The sequence below is a fragment of the Dinoponera quadriceps genome, unplaced genomic scaffold (assembly GCF_001313825.1).
Source record: "Dinoponera quadriceps isolate SergipeBrazil2010 unplaced genomic scaffold, ASM131382v1 scaffold4444, whole genome shotgun sequence".
Classification (NCBI taxonomy): domain Eukaryota; kingdom Metazoa; phylum Arthropoda; class Insecta; order Hymenoptera; family Formicidae; genus Dinoponera; species Dinoponera quadriceps.
In genome coordinates this window covers 1,589,112-1,612,348 of record NW_014558991.1, presented here as the reverse complement: position 1 = coordinate 1,612,348, position 23,237 = coordinate 1,589,112, and the positions used below count along the sequence as shown (strand labels likewise).

The window sequence follows — 23,237 nt, the reverse complement described above, 5'->3', positions numbered from 1 at the left end:
TTAATTTCATTTCTCGGGCCGAAATTTATATTCTTTCGATTTATTTTTAGGAGATTTATTCCTCGATCAACCTTTACATTCAACAAAGGGCGATTTCTAGGTCGCAAAATCCTAAATTACTATTGTTCACGATTGTTTTGTTTCTTGATATTTATACGCGATTTGTTTGATACAAACAACATAATTTAATGTCAAATATCGTTCTGTTTAAATAAAAATGTCATTGTTCCACTGAAGTAAACCATGTTGTTCGGTAGAGAAAATAGTATTATTTGCAGGAAATATTTGGTTTTCAATAAAAAAATGTATTTCATTATATATTAAAGATTGTTCCACAAAGAAGTTCTTTAATATTTTCCTAACTTAGTGTTTCAAGTAATTTATGATTTGTTACAGTCATTGTAATGTTTTGAGATACAAAAGAAATATGTTATTTGACGTAAAAATATTTATTATTTGCGAAATCAAACAATCCTATTTGTTGAATCATATATTCGTTTGTTTGCTCCATTCCAAAAGACAAATTTGTCTCAATTGAAGATATTTCATTATCTTCGAAAAAAATCTTTTTTCCGTGTAACGATCTTTCTTTTTTGGCGTGAGATTTTTTCAGCTTCGCCTTTATTCCCTCCCTTTCGCGTGATTCTTTCTCGGAGCAATCTCTGAAATCGCGAAACAATCGAAGTAATTCGCGTGGTGTAGGGTAAAAGTCGCGGGGATTCTTCGCGCGAGTTACGCCACTGATTCCACCAAGGAACACGAGCGGGCCGCTCGAGAGTAGCGCGCGACATTTGTTCCTGGGAATCACTTTAGCTTCATCAGGGAAGCGACGCGTCTGGCCTGCGTGATGAACAATCGCGGTCGTCGAGAGTTCTCTCTTTCGGTTCCATGCAATTTCTCGTAGCGGGATCGGCGAGGAATACAGAGATTAAATTGCTGAATGTAAAACAAGGAGACGGACCGCGTCTACGTTAAGTCGAAGAACGAAGCGCCGGGGTTAAATGCGCGCGGGCACTTCGCCCTCCGGGTATTTCCACTCTTCGGGTTTAACAACGAACGTTTTATTCGACTCCATAAAAGGCGTAAAAAACCATTCCTCGGGCCGAAGTTTATAATTTTCCGATTTTATCTCGCCAGAGCTCGCGTAGACGACTGAATATTTTAATTTTTTACTCCTCAATCTCTCAACTTCCGCGCGTTTCCAGGCCACGATTACACCAAATCGTAATTTACGGTTGTATAGCGACTTTTTTGCAGAACCGCGCGCGAATATAAGAAATTCATTGCGCCGTACGTTTGTGCATAATTGAAAGCCATATATCTCGCGAAAGTGGATCGAACTGTTGCTAAAGAGCAGGGTAGAAACATAAAAAGAGAAATCTCGCTGGATTGCGAAGAACCGCGTCGCATCGTCGAACGAAGTACTGCGCTATTGTAAATACCGGGGGATGTGGAGGAAATCATGAATTCGCGTGAATCCGCGGTGAGCACGTGTTGCAGCGAGCATCTGTCTATCCGCCACTTTCGCCGACGAGAAGCAACTTTTCCAATTTCCAGGCAAACCAGTCCCCTTTACGAGACCGCGCGTTGGCATCATGCGCTTCGCATATTTCATCCCCACCGCAACATCTAGCGTACCCCTTTCTTAGGTAAAAAGAGTTCCCCCAAGTTTTTGACCTCGTTTCTGGCACTCTTTCGCGGAACAATCCGCAGCATTAAAAGGCAAAATTAATTTCAGAAATTGCGCATATAATCGAAACTAAACGTTCTCTATAGCGAAGCGCCGCGAAAAGTCGTGGTGGAGATCGTCTCGAGTGTTCTTCGAATAATTTCATTCACGTTTTGCTCGAACGCGAGAAAGAGAGAGAGACGGTCTCGTAAAAAAAATATATGAGCCATTTATTTTGAAAGTGGCCATTTGTCAATTGTTTTTTATTGACTGTAGTAACGTGTGCAACTTGAAGTTAGCTGTCATAAACAACATTTTGCGGTTAAGTATATTCAGAGTATACGATAATTTTTGACACATAAATTTTCGCAGTTATTTCAATAATTAAAAACATTACTTTGAAAGTAGCCTATCCGTTATTGATAATGTCTGAAAGTGCGGATTTTCAAATTCCGAAGGCAGTGATGAAGGTAATTTTAATTAATTAGTATTAATATTTAAAAAGTTAACCTCACTTTTTGGACAGTTGCTTTAATTGAATAATCAGTACGTTTAATTAATGCAGTGAAAAAAAACTTACGCAATACACACTTACAATTGAATTTAAACTTAAAATGTTAAATTATAGAAATGATTACACCCATGGGGAAGAATAAAACAATAAGACCGTTTAATTCAGAGAGTGAAGACGAATTAGTAACTAATGATTTCAACAAGTACTCCCCACACCGCTTGGGGGACAATTAGAGATTCTCTAATTGTTTCGAGCAGCTTTCTCCCGTTTAAACGGAAGGAACATAAACAAACATGCAAAGATCTATTTACATGGAAAAAAAATGCTATTGAATCGTTAGGATTTCCAACAACAATGTAATTGGAGTAAATTTTGAATCAATGGCAAATATTATTAAAACTATTATGTTATATATTGTTTTAATAATTAAAGTATTAATTTCAATGATATCGAATCAAGAAGACTTATTCCAATTATGCGTGGAAATTGATTCAACAGCATTATTTTTCGTGCAGCAAAGTAAATCGCATTAATTCCAACGAAATTTTCTACAATCACCGACCATTTTGGAATTCTTTGCTTTTTGTCACTCACCACCAACAATACTTCAGAATTCAAGGTTGACCACGTTCTATTACTTACATCTGAAACAAAAAAATACAATTTTGCTGGTTAGATTTAGAGACTCGGATGAACGATCAAGTGTGTATATAGAGATACGAATGGATTAGTACGGTCGTAATTCGAGTCGTTCTGTGGCGATATCTCGACCACGAAAGGTTAAATAGAGAAGTATAGCGAGTACGTGAACGTACCTTCGAGTCGACCCTGCTCGGCCCGAACCGGATCCTCCGGTATGGCATCCGCGTTCGTTGAAACTGCGTTCTCCGGAACTTCATCTGCTGCACGGTCACTACTTTCGCTCGATCTGAAATAAAAATTGGTTCGTCTGATTAGTTATAACGGTAATGAAGTTACTTGGTAATGAGGAATTTTTGGTTTGGCCGAATTAAAAATATATTTCGACCACGAAATCCATTCTTAAATCTGGTACATAGAATTGTCACAATTACATTTTAAATTTTACATTGCTCTTACAGCTCACGGTGGCCTCGAAACGACAATCGCAACGAGCGAATATCGCCCATATTTATTTCACATTAATATCGAATGATTTTAGAAACTCGAAAATGACGGACTACGTCATCTAAGATGCTTACTCGCGCGTATCTAGAACCGTTACGAGCGCGTGTACTAATGTGTATTTATGTTGCGAAGGTCGCGCGATCTTAGACGATAATACACGAGCAGAGTTTTGTGAGTTCATCGACTATAGAATTATGTGTAAAGTATATTAAAAATGAGTGATGTATGCGTATAACTAAAAAATTCTAGATCGGATCGTCCGTACATGTCTGCATGTCGATTTCAAATTCCGAGATACGAAGTTACCGAATGCCCGTGGCCATAGAGTTGCATCGCCTTTGAGGTTCGCGCGACGTTGCAATTTCCACTCGCGATATGTGCCAATTCATATTGTGAAAATTTAACGAAAATCGGACGCGACGCGAGAGTAAAAATAGCGAGAAATTCGTCAGGAAAGGTCAAGGACCACTGATGTTAAAGCGACCCGCAGAACAACGTCGTCGTCGTGGTCGCTTCCGGGGAACAGCGCGCAAAACGGAAGCTCCTCGCACTAGTTGCATTTCCTGCGCATCGCCGTTGTCCTGCGCCGCGCGGCAGGCCAATTCGGAAATTGGAACGTGCGGTGAATTTACGACCGAGCATCTGGCGTCAGCTTAATAAAGCTTCCGCGGCGGCGGTTCCGAGCTGACTTAATTAGCTTCTGCTCCTCTCTTCGCGCACCTAGTCTTTCTCTTTCCCTCTCTTTATCTCTCATCTTGGATTCTCTCATTGGGGCTCGTAACAATGGCCTTGTTTATACCAGGGCGCACTGGTCATTCTCGAGTCACGTCCTGACTCGTCGTCCTGCCTCCTCTTTCTCTTCTCTGACTTCCTAATTAAAGACGCAACCGCGACGTGGAGGCCTGGTTGGATGTTATTTTAGAAATGAAGAGAACGACTTTTTTTTTACAAAGGCTCAGAACAGCGAGTTTTCACAGCAATTAGATATTTCGAAATCGCTTGTTATTTATTTAAATATCGTTCGTTGGAACAACACTCGCTTCTTATTCAAACGTTGGGCAATAATGAGTTAAAGAAACATATATGGAAGACAAGGTGATATCATGTAGTTAATTAAAAATGCGTTATAACAAATGCCGGCATATTATCGTTACTGCGTAACGGCGAGCTACATACCATAATCAATTAGTTAGATTCAATAAGTAATCATTAGAATTCGTCATTCAATAATGGAGATGTTAAGGAGGAGGGGGGAGCATAAGGACAATAATACTACCTTTTCCTCTAAACAGGGGGATCCTAGCATAAGGGGAACACTTAAATATCCTAGAGGCGTAAATAAGATACCTTAAAAAAGATAAAAAAGTAACCGTAAAAAAATACGGTATTTCTTCTTCGAAACTATTCAAATTGTGCTCTAAACATTTCTTATATCATTAAAAACAAAGGAGATATTTCTTCTTATGCTGGAACATCTTGTATATTCATACAGAACGTAATGAGGGGAAAAATTAAATTAGTGGAATTAGCGCGTTCGTACCTAGCGACGTCGTGAGTGTTTCCTCGTCTTTTACACGCGAACCGAATTATTACAGATTTCTAAACGATGTTAACTCTTCATTACGTCGTGCGTAATTGCGTGCGTTATGGTAAATATAGGCGTAATTGCAACAAGGTCTAACGATGATTATAACACAATAACAATGTTTGTTGCGCACATCGGTATCGCGGAGTTCACCTACTGCTACCTGCACGTTAAGCTTCGCGTCGTATCGCAGGCACGTGCGCGTGGAAATTTGTCGAAGTTCCTCGGCAACGTGAGCTTCTGCATCGTAACGAGCTTACGCTGAGCCGCCAAGTGTTTTGCGACACGTTCGCGGGACGACAAATAAAAATGCGATTTCCGGCATGATGCGAACTGTTTGCAACTTAATTACCGTCGGCGGATTTTACATCGCGCAATACAATGAGTACAGTGACGAAATCTGTTTCCCAAAGCGAGATGTCAGCGGAGACATTACGGTAGACTATCATCAGGCGCTTATATATTACGAAGTTCAATCATCATCGTTATCACGGTAACCTTATTACAAATTACTTTTAAAGAAATTGAACACCGTTCAACACCGATTTCTAAGAATGGTAACATTATGTAAATTAAATAAGCCAATTCCATACTATTGTCACAATTATCAACATATATAAAACAATCTCTTTACTCTTGAAAGGAGAAAAATTACATTTGATCATGATGACATTCGTTAATTTCTCTACGATCGGATTTATCTGGAGCTGAAAAAAGTATTGTTTAAATCCATTTTTCCTGACAAATGAAACTTAAAATGCTCTTCGCCTCCAACGTTTTGTATCTAATTAACGTATCGAGAATTTCTTGAATAAAAATGAGACTCTTTTTATCATTCTTCGAGTTTATCTTCGTGAAAATTCCGTCTGCGCGATCAACGTTCCCCTCGAGGAAAACATCCCTCCCTTCAGCCTTTGGATCCTTTGCTTCTGATCTCCTCTTTGTATTCAAAATTCTACGGAAAATGCGAGCTATTTTTTCGTCAGCCGTTTTCGGCTACAAAGGTAATCCCGGTAGCAATCTGATCTCGACCTGTGCTGCTAATTAGCGCGCGGAGAAAAAAAACGTAAGCGGATTGTAGGGACCTCTGTACAAACTGCATTTCTGTTTGTGCACACGAGAGAACAGTTGTTGTGCAACTTTATTAATCGTCAAGGCGAACATTCCGTCGATTTTGCGAGCGAAAGCACGGAATGTTCCAAGTTGTCGGAGTTTACTCCGATAACACGGTTGCTTCAACGCTGTTTGGACGTGCGTGAGATAGCTCAGTCGCTCTTCTCGCTCCGTTTTACCCAGAAAAAAATCTATATTGCTCGCAAATTATATTTCTTTTTCTCGCGATATGCAGTAAATTAAAGCAAGGTAAATAATAATTGAAATGTGAAATTGTTCGCTTTCAATTGTCCGAGCGTTGAAATATTTTTCGTTTATCGCGACTTCGTTCTTCATATATATATATATATATTATACCCGAATATTATTACCGATATATGCTTCGGTTAATTTTTTCTCACTCCACGAAAATTAATGTGGAATGTCAATTTAATCTAAACGAGAAAGAGGTACGTTTTAATTCGTTAATTAACGATACACGTGAGCGACTTCACGTTTTTAATAAAAACTGATTGAAGCGTTTCTCCGATCCTTAGCGCCAATTACTATGACTACGTAAAGTAACGCGATTGAAATTCACTCGAGCTCTCGTCGAATTAATGAAACACCAATGCAGTCGCGCACGCCTGCTATGATTACGGCATACAAAAAAATATCCTGTCGCACATCCATCTTCTGATAGTGGCATCGAAAACGAAGGACAAACGCGAACGTGGATACGTAGGATTATTCGCGTTTTTCGTTCATCTCGACGAAAATAGGAGCAAAAATGACGAAGTGATAGATGCAACGTGACGATCGCGCGGAAGCGCATCTACCGTTTTCGATGATAATTTCGTTATTACGATGACGGTGTCGCTTGGTATCGATGAGAATCAACGTGGACGTTGCAGCAGCATCACCTGTTCATACATATTGAACATTATGTTTACCGTATATAGTGACGAAATCAATCCGTGTGCCTCCGATATTAATTTAACTCGCATAAACTTTCCACGATACTAACGAATTAATTTCTGATGCTCGGTTAGGTGAATTTTGCATGAGTAATTATTGACTGAGAATTATCATTAAATCGTACTATATCGGCACGATTTAAGACGAAGATGGCCAAATATGCGAACATTTGTTTTGTAATCCTTACATTTGTAATGTTGCTTCTCACGTACTAATAGTTGCGTACCATTGAATATTAAAAAGAGATTTGTTAAATTTTATACTAGGGAAGTACATTTTGATACGGGACGAACGAATGTACGACTCGCAAAAGAACTCGTTCCATTCCTATCTGTAGCGTACAGTACCGCCGAAACGGCCATTGATATCTGTAATGACATTACTGCGTTCGTGCGAGGGTAGTATCAGTCATGAGTCTCATTGCTGTTTGCTGCTTTCACGAGATATCGCGATACGTCGCGACGTTATAATGCGAATGCACCGCTGTTTTATTAATAATGAGCAGTTTCCTCGAAAAATTGGATAACGTTTACGTCGCGTGACATACATCGAAACAAAAATTAATTCCCGCCGGTCGGGGATTAAAAACGCAAGACAAATATAGCCAAAAGCGCATATCGATAATACGTGTCTCATTATTGAATCGTGACCCGTATGAATATTTATGCTAATTCGTAACGTTTAATAACTCGTCCGACGAAATTATTTATGATGTGAATTTTACTGCGAGCTCTAAAATTTATGTCATCGGGCAGATATTGTCAAACAAATTATTTATTGCTCGATTGAACATTCCTGTTTTATCTTTGGTTTATTTTTCAAGGAATGTTTATTCGGGAGATAACTTTCAAATAGAACGTCGCTGCGACTTCTGTTACAATTAAAAATACGCTCGATTGGTTGAATATTATTTCAATTGGCTGCGTAAAAACAGCTCAAGTGTACGCGTAAAAATGAAAAATGGGAAAAAAGAATTGAATATATACCATAACAATTATAATCCTCAGTCGACTGAGCATTGCAAATTACATATATAATGCAAATTTCTCGAAGAATTTTCGATAATTTTTTACTATTAGTATAATTATTCATTAATACCATTGTGTTAATGAACTCTGAAGAACAACGATTTTATTAATTAATTCGGTTGTCAGCGCGCGGTGGATGTTTATTTAAATGAAATTATAATTGAAAATCAAAATTATCCGTGCATCGGTAATATATTATAATTAAAATTTCAAGTCTGTTCGCGTCTATATATACATGTATCAGCAGTCATGCCGCCTTTGATGTGGCGTTTGTCATTTGCGTGCCATTCGCGGTTTTGTCAGAGGGGAAAATAAAATTTGCCGCGCTGCCGCTTCAAATATCGCGCTTATCTGTGCCATGTGACGAGTAATACCCGGTAAAAGCGCAAGAGCTTCCTTTATGGGGATATGGAATTATGTATTACGGATAATACATCTTCGTTACAACGCACGCACACATACACACCCGTAACGAAACTCGAAAGTTATACTCCGGCAGAAGGAACTTTGTAATTTTGATTAACAACCTGAAAGTGCATTGCAAAAGGGATTTTTAATATATATCTTTTCCTTTCCCCATGCAGCGCTTCTTTCGGTGTTTTCTTGAATATTTAACATACAGTTATTATATGACGAGTCTAATATCGGAAATCAAACTCGGAAATTGATTTTCTTACCTATGCATGTATCTAACAAAAATCTTCTCCGAATATGGCCATCTCTTTCTGAAATTCTCTACCCTGTACTTCGAATCCCATACAGGTAGAAAAATTTTTCGCTGATACAGCAAATTTGTCAGTTACCATAGTGACAAAACACTTGTTAACTCTCCGTTGATCGCAATATGTTTTATCCATGAATGGTCGCAATGTATCTCCCAGATACACTAATTTCCCTATTATTTTCCTCTGCATCTGAAAACAATTTTTCTTTTATTAACATTTAGCTAATATATCAGGCAAAGTACATTAAAAAAACAATAAAGTACAAGGAGAATAAAAAAAAACATTGAGAAAAATAAGTTCAATTTTAAAGTCGATAACAACAACGATACGTTACAGTCTGAACTATTGGATACGCTGATAACTAACTGAGGGTTAATTGCTACTTGTTGGATATATGGACAGTAAAAAAATAATTTGGTTATGCCAACTAAATTTTATTGCTGTCGCAATAACGTTTTGCTACTCTCTTTTTTTACTGTCACCATAGTGAATGACAAATTTGCTATGCCAGCAAAATCTTTTTTTCTCTACGGGTTTCACGAGCATTTTCAAATCGGATTTATATTTATACTTGTAAAGCGAAAATCAAATGACATGCTAAACTTGCACCCCACTTGTCTCGCTTCATTCACTATTTTCATTGCTTTTTGTTGTTTGCAATCTTTAATATACCGCGATAACACTGCGATACTCCCAAATTTTATTTTATATAATTAAATTTCACAATATCGTTATGTATGTATTAATTAAAGCTTCCAATATAACGCTCTTAGAGTACTTTGTTGTACAGCGACAATAAAAACATTTGCCCATCTATCTATGTGCTGTCTATGTCTTGTACAAGACTTTTTGTCGTATCTCTGCGTCAATTTCACGGTGTATCGTACATACTTTGGCGCGTAACCCAGATTTTCAGCTACGCTGATTCAATCGCCGAAAATGATGTTCCTTTGAAACCGCGATCGAATTTTTTCTGGCCGTTTTTTCCGTTTTTTTACGAAGCCGAGCGCGATGCTACGTATGCGAACGACGGCAGTGGCTGCGCGCAATTACACATCTCGCGAAACGTATGTCACGGTCGACCTGTATGCGACGCGGTGGATACATCGCCGCGGCGGCTGCGTTCGTCGGTGCGAACACAATGTCATGACGTCGTGCTCGAAAGTGCGTGAATTATCCGGCGACTCGTTGTTCTTTCCTTTACAATGGGCGACCGCCGAAACGGTTAGCTCGACGCCGAATTTCATTTCCGAATTGCTCGCGCTAATACGATTCGTTAATATCACACAATGAACGAAACGAAAATTGATCATTGTACAGAATTGTAAGGTGTACGAACTTGCTATTTACGATCCAGTATATACGATGTTGTTGTCCATACTCGAGTGCAGACGGAGAGACAATGTCTTCCGAACTAATTGAGATCGGAACGTTTCTCACGGTCGTTCGTCCATAATAGAAGACATTTGTCGCGACGCCACGGCGAAACGACGCACTGGCAACTTCACGCCGGCTACTTTGTTTCCCGATTCGCATCTAAAGCCGCATTGATCGATCGGTAAAGTCAGCCGAGTTTCTCGATCGGTTCGTGTATCGGGTGAGCGATAAGTGATTTAGGTCAATATTTTGTACTCTAAAAGAAACCACCTGATCGGCCGAGAAGCCACATTTAACCCGTTGCACGTCCCAGCCGGTCGAAATTCATCCATTAGCTCGATTTTCATCAACTCCTCATTAGCTATATATTTAATTTGTTACATGCAATTGATCACACGTGTAAATTAGTGAAAAGAGCTGGCCGGCGCTCATGTAACCAGCAGTGTTGACATATTAATCGTAAATTTTACAACGATCCGTTTTATGCAACTGCAGGACTTCTTGTACTGCTACTTACGTAATATTGTCTCGTAAGCGGACGCGTAAACAGAGAAGAAACTGTCGGACGATGCCTTACTTCGGAAGTAATACGACTCAAGAACGAAATCGAGAGGGTCGTTCGTCCATGATGGGAGATACTGCGCGACGTGAGCGATTCTCGCGACGAACGATCGAAACAACAACGCGCGGGCAACTTCACACCCAAGCTACTCGACGACATTCTGATTCGGCGACGCGTCGGTGCACGATCGTCATCGTGAGATCGCGTTGATTAGTCCGCGAAGCCGTGATTAACCGCGTTTCTCTGATCGGTTTGTGTCCTGATATCGAGCGAGTGACAAGTGTTCGAGACAATGCAGCACTCGACGAGAGGACAGCCGGCATCGGGACGACGACTGGTGAGTGAATAATCCAGTTATTATTCATCGCAGTAATTCGCTCGCTCTTCTAATTACGGACTGCGGAGAAAAGATCGGTGATCTGATTTTGTCAAGTTTTGATTGAACTTGAGTCTACAAAATTCTTGGCGTGCGTTTTTTCTTTTGCTTTTGACGTCACTAAACAAAGACAGCGGATAATCAGGAACTTTGCTCTCCCGAGATGTCGCTTAACATATCTTGCGAGACGGAGCGTTAAAAAAGGACGCTACACCAACTTCACGCCTATACATTCAGGTCTAATCATGCAACGCGCCAGGAAGAATGTCGTCGATTGACACGCCGCGGAATCGCCGCGTTTCTCCATTGATTAGCGTCCGTGTGATGAGTGAGCGATAAGAGAACGAGAAAATGAAGAATAAGTGATCAAATATGATTATTCGTAGATATCTGGAGTAATGCAACCGAGGAGGAGGGGGGGACGAGAGTTCGTCGGTTGGTGAGTCAATAATCAGATCATTAGTCGTTAATTTCAGCTTTTCCACTCGCACCGTTCTAATTACTCCTTTATTGCATACAATAATTAATACATTCTCGTTTTCCACTGAAATGTACGTAATGTTAAAATAGATTAGAAGCATGCATGTGCAATGTCGAATATACGTAGAAAAATTACGCGGCAATCTGACAGCGACCGATCTCATGATAAATAATTGTCAAAAATATAAAAAATTCATGCAATAATAATTTATTAATATAAAGAATTAATATATTCTATGAATATAAGATTGTATATGTAAAAAAATCCTTCTCATATATACAAATGGTACGTTAAAATTATTAATATCAATTGCTTTTTTCGGATTAATTAACAAGTTTCTTGTCATATCTATATTGTAATAAAGAACTCGTAATTTTTTTATAAAGAATAACACCGAGTACAATTGCAGAAAATCTTATGAAGCAACGTTGAGAAAGTTATCCAATTTGGTCCAACAGTATCTTTTGGTTTATACTGTTTCCTTTATCAAGATAAAAATCATTCCTTGTTACGCTTTTTCAACACACCTACGCACACACGCGTTTTTCGTAAAGCTTCGCGTCGGTACACAACACAAACAAACTGGGTGGATCGTTGTACACGAAGTGTGTGTACATCCAGGACATCGTTCGAATACGCGATTCCATTGTTCTGCAAAAAGTTAATTTGTCGAGTATTGCGTACATTCACGTGACCGAAACGCCGCGTCGGTCGGATGCTTTTTCGACGGACGAGCTGCCGTCGCGCGCATGTTTTGCACGCTTTATTAAACCGCGCTTCATTCGTGGGATGCGTTTCCGGATCCGCGATATCTCGCGCCGTCGCATTTTTAATTCCCGTGAGGAATCTCCCTTTCTTTCGGCCGACGCGCAATCATCGGAACGCCGCTGCGCTGCCGTGGCTTTTCGCGAAATAACGACCCGCGTTTGCTGCGAGTTACGCCGGGATTTCCGCTTGAAACGGCGGATTGCTTTTTCACCAATGCTGTTCCGAGTTTAAAAAAAAAGACGACATTTTTATTTCGCCGCGCTTTGTAGTTTCGGTCAATCCGCGTGGTATATTCCATTTACATTCTTCTTACTTTAATCTGACATCGTTGGGGAAAACTATTTTATTCTTTGGAAAAATTAACAAAATCTGATATAAGATGTATTGAGAAAAAAAGATTTCTATGGATTCTAGGTCAAAATTTCTTTAACTTAAATAATTTTTTTTAATGATACGATATATACCGCTACTATCTGTCCAAAATTACGGATTATTCATTCGTTATTCACCGCATGTCTGATGTATTTTTTTTTTCAATATTCCCGTCGGCTTTCCTCCCACTTCTACCGAAAGAAGAAGGGTTAGATCTAACCACGGTCGGCGGACGATTTGATAGCGGGTAAAATGGTTTCATCGGTCGATGCACCGTGTCGCATCTCCGTACTTTTCAAATAATGCTTAGCGAATATCATGCTGTGTTCGCCGTGGAATGCTACGCTTTGGTTTCCTTCTCCCTTTCGCTCTCGCGCACTGACGACAAGAATAATTGCGACAATCGTGAGAAAAAAAAGTTCTTTTATTCTAAAAGCGAGGTGACTTGAGGGAAAAATATTCATAAGAATCTCCTGTTCAATCTGATCATTGATTCTTTAATTTTCGCATCGAAGGACAAATGGCGACACAATTGCAGCGTCGTAATAAATAGTTGTCCGTAAAATATCAGCGTTGAAGATTCAATTCCTTCCGCGCATCCAAGTTCACTGCTACGAGCCGATTTGTATGCAAAATTTCCGTGGATCTTCGCGTTTTCGTGCACCAGAGAATGTTCTCTTTTCCCTAGCGCGGTTAATAATGCGAATGGGTGCGCACTTTATTCACACACCCCGTTCTTGTTTTCGCGCGAGTCCATTCGTCTTCAGAAGTGACGCGATACTACGCCGCTGGTGAGAATTTTGCTGAGAGGGGGGAGGCGACGGGGGAATATAAACCTCTCGCATTTCCCACGGGAGACGCCACAGAGTGGCTACGAGGACGCCGGTGTCTAGACACCGTCAGCCGGCGTCAAACCGCGAGCGTCGAACCAGCGACAACAATAATCCGCCGCCTCCTCCGGGATATTCCAGAAGTGATTGCTGGCTTCTGTGGACGTCCACCGCGTTCTCTGATCCTCTACGGACTCATCGGCACGAAAAGTGCACGCCGTGAGCGCGTTCGAAGTCACTTCATTTTAAAATATTCCGAAGAAATTTCTTTCTTTGCTATTTTATTATAAATAATAATATTATTATTATGAAACTTTATTCATGGGAATTCATTTGGAAATATACGTAAAAGTAGACAAATTGAACAGCGTGATGTAAGAGAGAAAAAGAAGTGGATAAATCTTTATCTATTTCACTTACAAAAGCAAAAGTAAAATATATGACATATGTAACAAAAGAAGTAAAAGAAATAAAAACACATTATGAGGAACTTAAATTTATGTTACTAATAATAGCACTTTTAAAAGAGGGTAATGACAGTATAATGAAGATCAGTATTATCGTTAAGATCATCAGTAAACAGGATGAGGCGATTTAGTGACTTGTACCAACTATAAAGTATATGATACTATCCAATATACGGAGGTGGAAAATATTTAAGGAGCCAAGAATGGGAAATTTAATTAAGCTTAAAATATCAGGGCAAATTAATTCCCAGTATTTGAAATAAAAACAGTAAATCTGTTTCTTTTGCACGGAAAAAAATGCTGTTGGATTAATAAAATTTCCAACAGCACGCGTAATTGGAATAAATCTTTTTTATTCGATAGTAATATATCATTGAAATTAATATTTTAATTATGGAAATAATACATAATAGTTTTAATGATATTTACCATTGAATCAAGAAGATTTACTCCAATTATGCTGCTATCGGAAACTTGATTGATTCAAAAGTATTTTTTTTTTCTATGTATATATATATAATTAATAATTAATTCGTTGCAATATTTTATATAATATTTTACATAATATTTGATACACACGATTTTGTATAGTATGCCGTTTGAAGAGATTGAGATATATGGAGCATTTTGTGAAACAAACGCGAAATTCGAAAAGCTAAGGGAGCCGAAGCGTTCCGAATATTTCGTTCATGCTCTGTAAAAATTACGATCCACCCTCGAAGAGTGTTTTCCTAATTGCAATGTGAAATTGCAGTTTCAATTCGTAATGGCAACTAGATCTCCGATCCGGCCGGTACAAGATGAAACGAACGCGTACGAGCGCAATCCGTAGCTGAAATTCTCTAATAATATCCCGGGACCGAACCTTTCTCCGGCAAAAAGGTTAACCGGGCCCCAATTTCCGTTAGCGGCTCCTCCTCTAAAGGATTCGCGTGAGCACGAAAGCGTTAATTGCTCATTAACGCGCGCGCTCACTCGCGTGTTTCTTGCTGAGTACAAATTTTCAACGATCCGTCGTCGCGGCGAAAGGATGAAAACCATTTCCTCGCGCGAAAAGTAAGCTCTCAACCGGGTATCGTTGGTGGAAAAGCGCTCCCGGGTGTCATAAAAGTATGTAGGGTCTTAGAATTTTTCTTGCAGGGAAGAGCGCGCACTCTATTGTTGTTGCCGCGATCGTTATTTATACCGCACACACGCACGCGTGCGAACGCGATCGATTGTGCCGCGAATTGATTCGCCGGCCCGCTCGGTCGAACGGAAAATATTCAGTTCGCGGTGTAATGCATCGCGTTTACCGCAATAAACCGCTCGAAAAACTGTATGAACGTCATTTTGACGTCGCGTTCACAATGTCGTCCGCAATGTATTACGCGTGACGATTATCGATCGGTCGTGGAAAATGCGGATTGTCGGAAGATTAACAAGCCGCGCACGGAAGAACGATAAATTCGCCGAATAAATAGAGCCGCTTCTTCTCCTCTCTTGCGAAGAATCATAGCGCGCGATTCTCGATCGCGCGCTTAGTAAATACGAAAAAGTGCTGTCGGCGCGAGGAAAATGTTGTTCTAGCTTTTCCGATTAATTAACAACGAGCAAGAGAGAAGGTTAATAGGCGAAAGCGTTCTGGAGATACACTCGTTAGAAGTCGCGCGTTAGTTAGCGCACGCTTGCCTTCGTAATTCGCTCAAAGTTTGCTCGCTCTCCGGTAAACTCGGCCATAAATCTTTACGATCGCGTGGAAGTCTTTTTACCGCCGGCGGCGGATAATCCGCGTATAATGACGGCCGTACGATGGAAAATGAGCGGCTGTTCGTCCTCAGGCGCCGCCTCGTTTCCGATACGCGGATTTTTCGAAATGGAGCAATAATGCGGCCTGAATCTTCTCTGAACCGCGTACTGTGCCCACATCGTTTTAATTAAAGCCCATTTCAGATGACTGCGATACGGAACGAAATACGTTGTAGAGGTAAACACGATAGGGGTAAACAAATAAAAGTTGAAAAACTTATCTGATGAAAGTAACGACACACGGAAAATCTCAAATTGAACATGCACACGACCTAAGCTGCCGCTTTGTAGGCTAGGTTTAGCTGATAATTCCACTGCTATCTGCTAAATTGCAACACTTATCTTACTTCCATATTACCCGCGCTTTCTTTGATATTTTATTTATAATTTTGTTTGTTTTACCATTCTTTCATCTTTTTCCCTTTCCGTCCTGACCGCTAGCTACTCCTCATTTTACTCTCGTAACGCCAACTCGGGTGAACTTTTAGTTCGCGATTACGTTGAGCTGTTGTTATTTTGACGGAATTCAGCGGATTCTCCGAGTGGGCTATTGATAACCTCCCGAAACTGGGGCACGAGGAAACGTCGTCGCGGTAGGAAGTAACCCGTGAGCAAGTTTGTCTTCCAATGTAGTTTTTGCCCAACTCGACGCGAATTTCACGCCGAGTCCTTCGGATCTTTTATTTTGCCGGAATACCCCGCGCGTATAGAGCGCTCGAAACAATAATAAGCGGTTGCCCGAGCTCAATTCTATTATAACGCGCAGCCGTCGCCTGTGCGTATGCACCCACATGTGCATTCTCGTGTTAAGATGCGAGTTGTTGCTTGCGACGAGGCTTGGAACCCGCATCGGGTCGACGCGCGTTTAGCGGTAAATTCGCCTCGCTAATTTTCGTTTGACTTTTTCTTTCTCTCTTCTTTCTCTCACATCGAATGGATAATAATAATATTCACATCCAACTAAATCAAATTTTATCCTGTTTTGACAAGGAGAATGTTGGGAATTTTTGGGATTTTTTTTTTTAGAAAAACAATAAATTTAGAAGCGGAATTTCGAGAATGAAAATAATAGACTTCGATTTAATCTTCGCGAGTAAAATTCACACTATGATGACATGCAGCAATTTTATCTGTTAAACGTAATTTTCTAAATTTAATCGAACTCTGAAACTCTGTTTCCCACAAATTAACTTATCCGAGTGTTGCAACCTTTTCTCTTTTTTGTTTTTTATTTATTTTTTTTTCAACACAATATGTCCAATTAAATCATACTTTGTACATTGAAAACAGAATTCGCGTCCGCACCTGTAGATTTCAATTCGATAAAATGTTGGATATTGCGTACAGATTTATAAGCGTTAATTTCATTGAAAATTGTACACAGCGTCGGTGAAAACTGCCGCAAAAAACTGCCCTTTGGAATTTTTTCCAACGTTCTTCCCGAGCGAACGCGACGAGCGTTGAGCCGAATAAATTTGTACATTCTTCAATCAGCAGCTCGCGCTCCTGCCGCGACAGTCTGCAGAATCCGCAAAAAACGCGCAGCGTCCGTCCGTCACGTCCGGTACTCCGCAATCAGCGAATCGCAAGCGGACGTCCCGACGATGGTGACGGTACAAGAAATCGCCCGGACGAGATAAATAACAGGTGCATCTCTCTCGTATGGTACGATACACGGTAATTATCCGTCGTTTACGTAGGCATGTGCGCCGTCGTACACATCCTTCTATTTTCTCTCATCGTCATGATGGCTGCTATAATAGCGCTGTTACGAATTTTAACATCGTGCATTTCACAAATTTGACCTCGTCGCAGATACTTAATAATTTTGTCTTCTGTATCTTCTGAGAGATTTTATAAGCGAAATAGACTCAACTAGAATTGAAACAATACGGGACGGTTTATGTATTTAAACTGCTGGACGTAACAATTACGTAGAAAATGTACGAAAATGACGAAGACGTGAAAAGAACGACAAGTTAAAACAATGCAATAAAGTTTACGCTTCAAACTGGTAGATGTAACAATTGTAGCGTTTATCGGTCGAAATATTTCCGCCTTGTTTTATTTCAATCTCGTCAATTCTATAATAATATCATCATCGTCATTTCCGTATCTCGAGCATTGCAAAACAAATACTTGTTATTTCTAATTGTCGAATTATCACCGGCGCTTTCTCGTAATAGTTATTCAAATTTAACTGCAGTTATTGGGAGGGAGGATACTAATGGCCCTTTTTGTTAATGATCGTCGCGGTAGACTGAGCTATTAAGGGGCGTAGTCACGAAGCGATTTACCCTCGCTGGGTAGCCGAGGGGTTGCGTTAAAAACCGAAGCATTCCGGCGCTACTTCTCTTTCCCCGTTTTCTCCTCCTCTGTGCCGTGGAATTCCCGCCAGCTGGCCACCACGTTTCGTCCATTCATCGCGAACTATCAGATCGTACCCTTTCCTCCCGCGACCCGTTTCCGCAATAGCGGATTTGATTTGCATTTGCCGACGTTCGATAAGGCACGTCCCATCGCTCGCTCGGATTGCTAAGTCTTAGCTTCGCTTGCGACCCTTAAACGTATCTCGGATTATAATGATTTATTTCTTTCTTTAAGCGACTCTCCACTTATTAGCTCATTAGATCGTCCAGATAGACAGGTGTACGTAAGTTTGTTCGTTATAAATGCTTTACATGATACCACCGTAAGAATCATAAGATTAAATTCAAAGAATGATACCACCGCTTTCACAAGAATATTTAGCACATAATTTCTTTGCGTAAGTTTTAAACTGTATATTTTTCGCGCGGTCTGTTCGGGGAAAAGTTGTTCTTAACGAGATTCGTCTCGTTCACACGAATAATACGTCGCCCGTTCTGGGGTTTCTTGTGAGGTGGAATGCACGGTAGAATACATTTAATTAGGGCGGATTGTAACGGAAAGAACGACGGCGAAGTTGGCGAAAGGAAAATTGGACAGGTCTTTAACGAGATGCCGCGCGCACACCCCACTACCGCTGTCATCACTTAACACCTCTCTCTTTCTCTGCGGCTTCTCGTTCCGACACCGAATAAATATCTTCTTATTTATTTCGCGTTCGAATTCCGGCTGGTCGGTCCGAATTAATTTTACACGCGCCAAATAAACGTGAACGTTAATTTACATCGAATATAAGTATTTTTCTGCTCATCGTAATTTCATTAAAATTAATGAATGCAAATAATTTTATACGCATTAATTACACGATGAATAATTACGTTAAAATTCATTAAAATCAGATCGAGGCTGGCAGGAACGAGAGAGCCGTCATTGTGCTATTGGTGCTCGAATCATATTTCTTAATCGATATTGGCGCGTCGCGCTCGATAACACGATCTGTTACAGGATGCAAAACGGCGCGATCGCCGGCAGGTTAAGCGGCTCAAGCGCTGATGGCGACTCATAATCGAGCGCACCGAGATATCGGGCAATCGCCGATCAGACGGGCGGTTAATGGCGCGGAAACGGCGCACGTATGGCAAAAAGAAAGATTACAAAATAGAAAACGTGTCGGGGCTCACGCAGCCGTTTAGCCGGAATTGAAGTGCGCCGGATATCGATAATCATCCGGGAAGGATGATGAATTTCGTTGAACCGCGGGAGATACGCTTTATAATAGAGTTGATTCGAATTACGTCGATCTGCGTGAGAATCATTTCGGCGGACGTAATTAAAAAAAGAACGAGCAATCTGCCACGGAGAGAGAGAGAGAGAGAGCATCCACGATGCTGTACGCGAGCACTTCCTCCTCACGCGAATTGCAAGTATCAGAAAGTTGATGGATATAAAATTGAAGAATAAGGGGGCTGGAGGAGAGGTGAAAAGTTAGAAAAACACGATACGTGAAAGAGATTTTGCCCTTCACCCACCAGCAGGTGTCCATTAACGCGCCCATCAGTAAGTGTTCGAATTTACTCCCTTCCAATTGCCAACATCAATCATTCTGTCGTCTCCCATAAGCTGCGTCTGCAGTTACTATGCATTCACCACCGTTAAGCGTGGAGGGATACGAAGGAACGCATTTATAACGGATTACTTGTAATGTCGTTTCTACTCGCGAGTGGTAACGATCGACTTTTGTCAGCCGAGCGTTTCACAACATGAATCGGAGCGGTGAAATGGTTTTCAAATGGCGCGTGGGGGAAGACGAGAGGGAAGATCCGATAAAATATCGAGGTATTTGCGGATAGTCGCGGGAATCGACGTCGCAAAGGGAAATCAGATAATTATGCCGCTTCGTAATATCGCGAATCCGAGTTGGGTCCAGGTAGATCGGCAACTTGGCTCCTCACTTTTTACGTCCGTCGCGAGAGCCGGCTGGAAACGTTTAATTGGAGATTCAATTTACCGGACGGCGAATTGATGGGAGAGCCACTACGCGCAGCGGCTATCACGGCGATAGTCTCACGGCCAAGATTAATGTTTGTTCCGATCGATCGCGCCGTGCGATAACTCGCCAACAGGTCGATATTCGAAATCCAACCGCGCGAAGCGAGCTTCGGTCAAAGACATTCGTCGTTGCAAGCGACGGGGATGATGGGAACGACCGGCCGATGCGATTGGTTCCGATTCGGTAGAAGCAAATGAGCGATCCAGCAACGCCGGGAATCGATAACTGATCTGCCAGCGGCCACATGTGCCGCAACGATCCGCGTCGCATCGTCGGATAACGGCTTGACGGATCAGATGTAATGCGAAAGGTTATTTTTAATCGGACGCATCTCCAGTGATCTCTCTGGCGAAAAACGGTTTCGGAGAGAGACGTATTAAGAGTAAACTCATAAATAATCGAGTATTTACATGACTTCTTATTCTCTTCAGTTTCCACCATTGAATTCTGTTCTACAGTGAGAAATTCATTTAATTAATGTTCAAAGAACCAAATCTTAATTCTTATAACCAAACATTTGTTCGTCCATATTCAAACAAGAGATCAGTTGATTCAATTAAAGAGGTATATACTGGAATGCCAATAATGGGAGGGCAAAATAAGAGAGAGAGAGAGAGAGAGAGAGATCTTTTAATGTCGTATTATTCAAGTTGAACACATTAGCTCATTCAAAGTATCGCAATCTCCGCAACCTCTCCGTAATTGATAAAATTCTAATATCATTGGAATGGAACAAGATATATATCCTATATATACTTATGAGTGTCTCTAACATTTATGAATGTTTTGATGTTCCAATTCTAACAAGTAGCGCGCGGAAAAAAAGTTCTGTCCTTGGGTTTTCCTCTTGCGAATCTTGTATTTCATATTCTACATATCTCAATATCAAATGTTCTTGTGTATATTTATATTATAAAAAAGGTCAACTTTTTCCTTCTGGATATGTATTCTTCGGTATATACGTCTCTCGAAGCGGAGGAGAGTCGTCTCACTTATTTACGAACGTTCCAAAGCAAATATTTGTCGCATTTTATTAACGCAACCCCCCTCTCCCCCCTGTTCGTATACTAAAAATATCTTTTTATTCACCATCGTCCCTTATTGCTTATTTAAACGGCATGACACTTCGATACATGCTGGGATTTCTCCTCGGGGTGTCCTCGCTCGCGCGTACGAGGCGATATCGCGAAAGTAGAAGCGGATCTTATAAGGGGCGATTGCGATGGACGCATTATCCGCATATCTGCATCGAGAGGAGTCCGCGGTGAACCGATGCACTCGGCGGCTTGCTGCACGCGTGTACAGGCTCACCGCCTTGCAATTCGCGGAACTCGATCAGTGATTCGGAACATCCCTATCCCGCTGCGTATCGGCTCGTCCGCGTTATCGCGTCGACCTTAATGCACGTCGGTAAGGTTAGTCCGCTTCTGTTACGACGAGTGTAAAAGTAAATATCTAGATGCGACGTATATGCACGACACTGACGCTTCGTGTCGACTGTTCATCTTGACATAAGAATCTTGCGACGTCGATGAGCTGTAACGGGGTAGTTAAAAATATTAAGAGCACTCACATATAAAAAAGTAATCAGGTATTTACTTTATGTTTAACAGCTTCTGCTTGAGCTGTATAATGTGCAAACGGTATTTTTTTAGTGCGCCATTTGAATGTGGGCAAAATATTGAATTATTATATCATTGATTAAAAAATGAAAACTTTGTTTATAGAATGAAAATTTTGTCTAGATTTTTATCTTTAAACGCGTTTCATCTTGAAATATTGGATTACGTATGGGCATCCTTAATAATAATTATGAATTGGGTATAAAATTTATATGCTACACATTGTAAATTTGCACACCATATTATAAATTCATCTGACATACATTTTATTATTTCGCATTATAAATTTATTATAAATTCGTTTAATTATGACTGAGAAATATTATATACGTTGTAAACGTAGCGAATAATTCAGCGAAGAACACGTTCAAAGTCATACATTACATTTATTGAACCGGATCATTCTCCCGTTAAGACATATTGGATTTCTGAATAAACCCATGAACTTCGTTAAAATGATAAATAAGGGTAGGGTCAGTTAGGAGTAAAGTTGGAAATTTTGGAGCTTCTTTTCCATGCTACTCGATGCTATCAAGTACGCGCGAAATGATTTACGGGCGCGACGACTATTGACGGTCGGTCCCTCCGTCCGTCCGGCACGCACCGGTCGCGGCGCGTCGTCTGGGACTCCGGGGTGGTTGTCTGGGACGCTTGCGTCGCGCTCGCCTCCCCGTGTACGCCGGCGTTGCTCCGGGCAACCGATGGGGATGAATCTACGCGACGCCCGGCGTCGAGTTTCCTCGTAGCGGGCGGGGCTGTTACACTCTCAGTGCGCTCCACGACGCCGAACTGACCACGTACAACGTGACGTACAACTCGACCCGACGACCTCCCTCTCTTTCTCTCTCTTCTTTCCAAGACGACGGCAGCGGGATCGTCGAACACGATCGCGAGTTGGATCCGACGCATTCGGGCAATCGTGAGAACTCTCGTCGCGAGTTAACAAGTGCTGAGGATGATAAGGGAACGTGATAGGGAAGGGGTAAAATTCGCGACAGTGCGGGGTGAAACGGGATCGGTTGGCGAACGAGAGTTGTTAATTGGCGGCGAGAGACACTTCCTGAAAGGTGATTAAAGAGGGTGGGACGATCGAGGGTATAAATCGAGGATAGAAATTGATGGCTTGTCGTGTGATATTCCAATGTGAAAGTTAGTTCGGATCGTTACAACTGCTCGTCGTAGTCACTGATACGGGAGTTATCGGACAGACTGTCGCACGACATGTTGGCAATATTCTCGGATATTCGTGAATAATTTTGCGAAATTGCACGTCGAACTTTCGAGCGCGTGGATTAAAATTTCGAGTTGAAGAGTTATTTTTGCTTTGAAGGACGTGAATCTACGCGAACTCCGTCGTAACACATCATGAAAATATCTAGAAAGATGCTTCGTTGATGAATCGAAAGTTAGAAAGTTAGTGTTGTACGGGTTGATCAATAT

At 41.0% G+C, this 23,237-nt stretch overlaps 1 protein-coding gene across 1 annotated transcript; it reads right to left on the bottom strand.

Annotated features, from left to right (window-relative positions):
• Window positions 1-2,609: 2,609 nt before the first annotated feature.
• LOC106750012 lies at window positions 2,610-10,152 on the bottom strand. Its single transcript, XM_014630016.1, has 4 exons — window positions 10,077-10,152; window positions 8,690-8,926; window positions 2,999-3,111; window positions 2,610-2,827 (listed from the first exon to the last, which is right to left on the bottom strand). Exons 2-4 carry the CDS (start codon window positions 8,695-8,697, stop codon window positions 2,610-2,612), a joined length of 339 nt encoding a protein of 112 aa, XP_014485502.1. The 5' UTR covers window positions 8,698-8,926; window positions 10,077-10,152.
• Between the last annotated feature and the right edge of the window lie 13,085 nt (window positions 10,153-23,237).